Source organism: Sabethes cyaneus, chromosome 3 (genome assembly GCF_943734655.1).
Source record: "Sabethes cyaneus chromosome 3, idSabCyanKW18_F2, whole genome shotgun sequence".
In the NCBI taxonomy this organism is placed as follows: domain Eukaryota; kingdom Metazoa; phylum Arthropoda; class Insecta; order Diptera; family Culicidae; genus Sabethes; species Sabethes cyaneus.
In genome coordinates, this window is record NC_071355.1 from 71,408,458 (window position 1) to 71,411,702 (window position 3,245).

The window sequence follows — 3,245 nt, forward strand, 5'->3', positions numbered from 1 at the left end:
TTAAGGGGGTGTATCCCGAGGGAGAGCAGCTAATCTCACTTGTTTTCTGTGAATTAATTTATGCTGTATTCCACCATGTACAGCTTAGAGTATAATGTGGAAAATCTAAAAAAAGTTATTATGAAGACAGGTGAACATGTATAAATAAAAGAAACAAGCGATAACTCCTAAAGGAAAAAGATAGATCTCTACTATCTTCGACGAAAATGTGCAGGTTAATTCTATTACCAATTTCTTGGAACATCTAAAAGGCGTACGAAGCGTTATTAAAGAGCTAGATAAAAAAAACTATTTTTAAGGGTGTCCCTAAGAGTTTGGCTCTATAACTTTTTTCATGTAAGAAATATAAATCTTCATTATTCAACGAAGTTTCTTGAAATTAGTTTTTCTACAAATTTTCTGTAGACAGCATTCATTTCTGACTTAAAATAGAAAAAAATATTTTTTGTATCTGCTTAGGGACACCCTAATGTCCACATGTTTTTTAATCACTAGAAAGTGCTTTTTAAATGAAGAAACTTTTCTGAAGCTACTATTATGCTATGTCATAAGGTCACTTGAAATACAAAATAACTGCAAAATTGCATCCAAACTATTTTTGGAATGAATTCAGCATATATTCCTTTGTAAGTTGGTCGAAAACAAGCGCTATTATGAAATGTTTTAACGCACTGCAGTAGCATTTTTAAAAATATCGCGAAAAATCATTTATTTTCGACACACGTTTTAAATAACTTCCGAAAACGCTAGAATACCAGTTAGGGCAGTTTTGAAAGGTTCAAGCATTACCCAATCATGAAAAAATATTCAACAATGCTAAAAGCAAGTTTTATAAAATATCTGGTTGGTACACTGGAATGTGTCATTTAATTTTTTTGGGTTTTTTTCGTGTAACTTTACCGTTATTGTCGTGTGTTAGCATGTGCTTAAGGAATTGATCGTTACGGGCAGATCCACGGCCACATAGATTACATATGAACTGGTAACCCTCATGACTCTGCTTGTGGCGTCGTAAATCTTTCCGGTGGACGTACCTACGAGTGCAGTCGGGATAGTCGCATGCAAATATTTGTTTAGCTGCGGTGTGATTTAGTTCGTGACTCGATAGCTGCGTCTGAGTGCCAAAACGTTTGCCGCATTTAGTACATTCGAACGGAAGTTCGGTATGCTGAGACTTGTTGTGCTGCCGCCAACTGCTTACACGGCCGAATTTCTGATTACACTCCTTACAATAGAAGTTCGTATCATAATCAATTTTTGCATTGTTTCGCTTTCTTCTTTTCGTAGTGGAGCATCCTGCTAATTGGGTACTGCTGTTAGCCGCAACGACAGGCTGGGCTATAGTAATCGCTTCTTCCTGAGGCTTGCTAGGTGAATCAAGTTTCACGGACGAAAAGAATTCTCCACAGCTCATTCCGGGCAAAGCTTCTAAAAAAACAAAGAGAACGGTTTTATTATTAGATTGTCAATCGGAGTTGAGAATTTGAAATACCTGCATCGATTATGAAAACTTGAGGCTGTTCGTAGAAAATTGGTTGAGAAATAAAATTATGTCCTGAGTAGCTACACTCGGCTGGCTGACAATAAGCGCCATTTGACGGCGGTATTAATTGCTGTACTGTAGCACAATTATTATTAACTCCAACTCCGAACTCCAAAAGTTGAGCCTCTGTAGTCACTACTGGCTGTTCGTAGGAAATTGGTTGAGAATTAATATTATATCCTGAGTAGCTAGACTCGGCTGGCTGGAAATAAGCGCCATTTGACGACGGTGTTAATTGCTGTACTGTAGCACAATTATTATTAACTCCAACTCCGAACTTCAAAACTTGAGCCTCTGTAGTCCCTACTGGCTGTTCGTTTGGTTGAGAAATAATATTATATCCTGAGTATCTAGACTCGGCTGGCTGGAAATAAGAGCCACTTGACGATGATGTTAATTGCTGTACTGCAGCACAATTATTATTAAAATCACTATTATCGGAGAACACCGGAGCCACGCTGGTAGTTATTGTTTCAATGTCACACGGCACAGACTCGAAATGACATTTCAATAACTCTTCCAAAGTTGGCGAACTTGCAGTCGACGATCCAGTATCCTGGAGTAACCAGGATTTTATAGATTCCAATTTTATAGACTCAATTTCAGACGGCACAGACTCGAAATTACAATTCAATAACTCATCCAAAGTTGGCGAACTTGCAGTCGACGATCCAAATTCAAATTCACCGGCCGGAGCATTATCGAATTCTGTAGATTCTATTTCACACGGCACAGGCTCGAAATTATACTTCAATAACTCATCCGAAGTTGGCGAACTTGCAGTCGACGATCCAAATTCAAATTCTTGTCCTACGTCCATATTCAAGGATTTACACAAATTAAATTGATTGTACTGAAACACTCGGAACTGGGCGGCTTATTCGTAAGACAGTAATCACGGCTAGGCGGTGCTTGCTAGATATAGTCAGTAGGACCGTTACACTGGCCCCGTAATTTTCCTGTACTCTAACAATGTCTAATGACGGTTCTAGCCCACGGCTTTGCTTTGAAGACAGTAATCAAATCAAGACTAAACTCTCAAGTTCTAGCAAACCTTGTTATAATGAAAATTTTTAACCTACCTGACTGGCTTTAAAGATCTGCCTGCCAATAGAAAACTCGAAATGTCGGTAAACTTTACCTACCTGATGTAGGGGTTACCGACGAAGCGTTGTTGGTGCGAAAGAGAATGATGGTATTTTAATCATCTTGATTTTTGATATTGATTCCAAAAAATAATTTTCTGAACATGTGTGTGTGTAAAAACATTACCCCAAGTTAGTTTCTCTCGCACACTTTCACTCTTTCGTGCGCTGCTTCGGCCTGAAGGGGGGACCCTACTCTGGGCGACCGAAAAATAATAGATTTTCGAAAAAAAATTTCAGATGCTAGAATTATAGTTAAGTGTTGGGGTATTTTGGTTATTGGTTAAGGTATATTTTGTATTTTTTGAATACCAGAATAGTGATTATTATGCTGGTGGCAGGGGGACGCGTGAATGCCTTCTAGAAAATACTTCCTTGCTGGCGGTACATGCAGGGAACCAACTGAGTATCGTAGAACGGATTTCAAGGATAATTTTGAAGCTTTAGGTTAACACCTAAATTGTTACGTAGCGGTTTTTGGAAATTCGAAAAATTACAAAAATGGCGGCAATGTTTCGAAAAGACAAGTGTTTTTTCATCAAAAATCGCCAATTAAA

At 38.2% G+C, this 3,245-nt stretch overlaps 1 protein-coding gene across 1 annotated transcript; it reads right to left on the reverse strand.

Annotated features, from left to right (window-relative positions):
* Positions 1–862: 862 nt before the first annotated feature.
* On the reverse strand, positions 863–2,363 carry LOC128739700 (RB-associated KRAB zinc finger protein-like). The gene is made up of 2 exons (XM_053835198.1): positions 1,493–2,363; positions 863–1,428 (listed from the first exon to the last, which is right to left on the reverse strand). Exons 1-2 carry the CDS (start codon positions 2,361–2,363, stop codon positions 863–865), a joined length of 1,437 nt encoding a protein of 478 aa, XP_053691173.1.
* Positions 2,364–3,245: the final 882 nt, after the last annotated feature.

Coding starts and splice junctions, on each gene's coding strand:
- LOC128739700 (XM_053835198.1), bottom strand. CDS start 2,363: ATGGACGTAGGACAAGAATTTGAATTTGGATCGTCGACTGCAAGTTCG. Junction 1,429..1,492: donor AGTTTTCATAATCGATGCAG/GTATTTCAAATT, acceptor TTGTTTTTTTAG/AAGCTTTGCCCGGAATGAGC.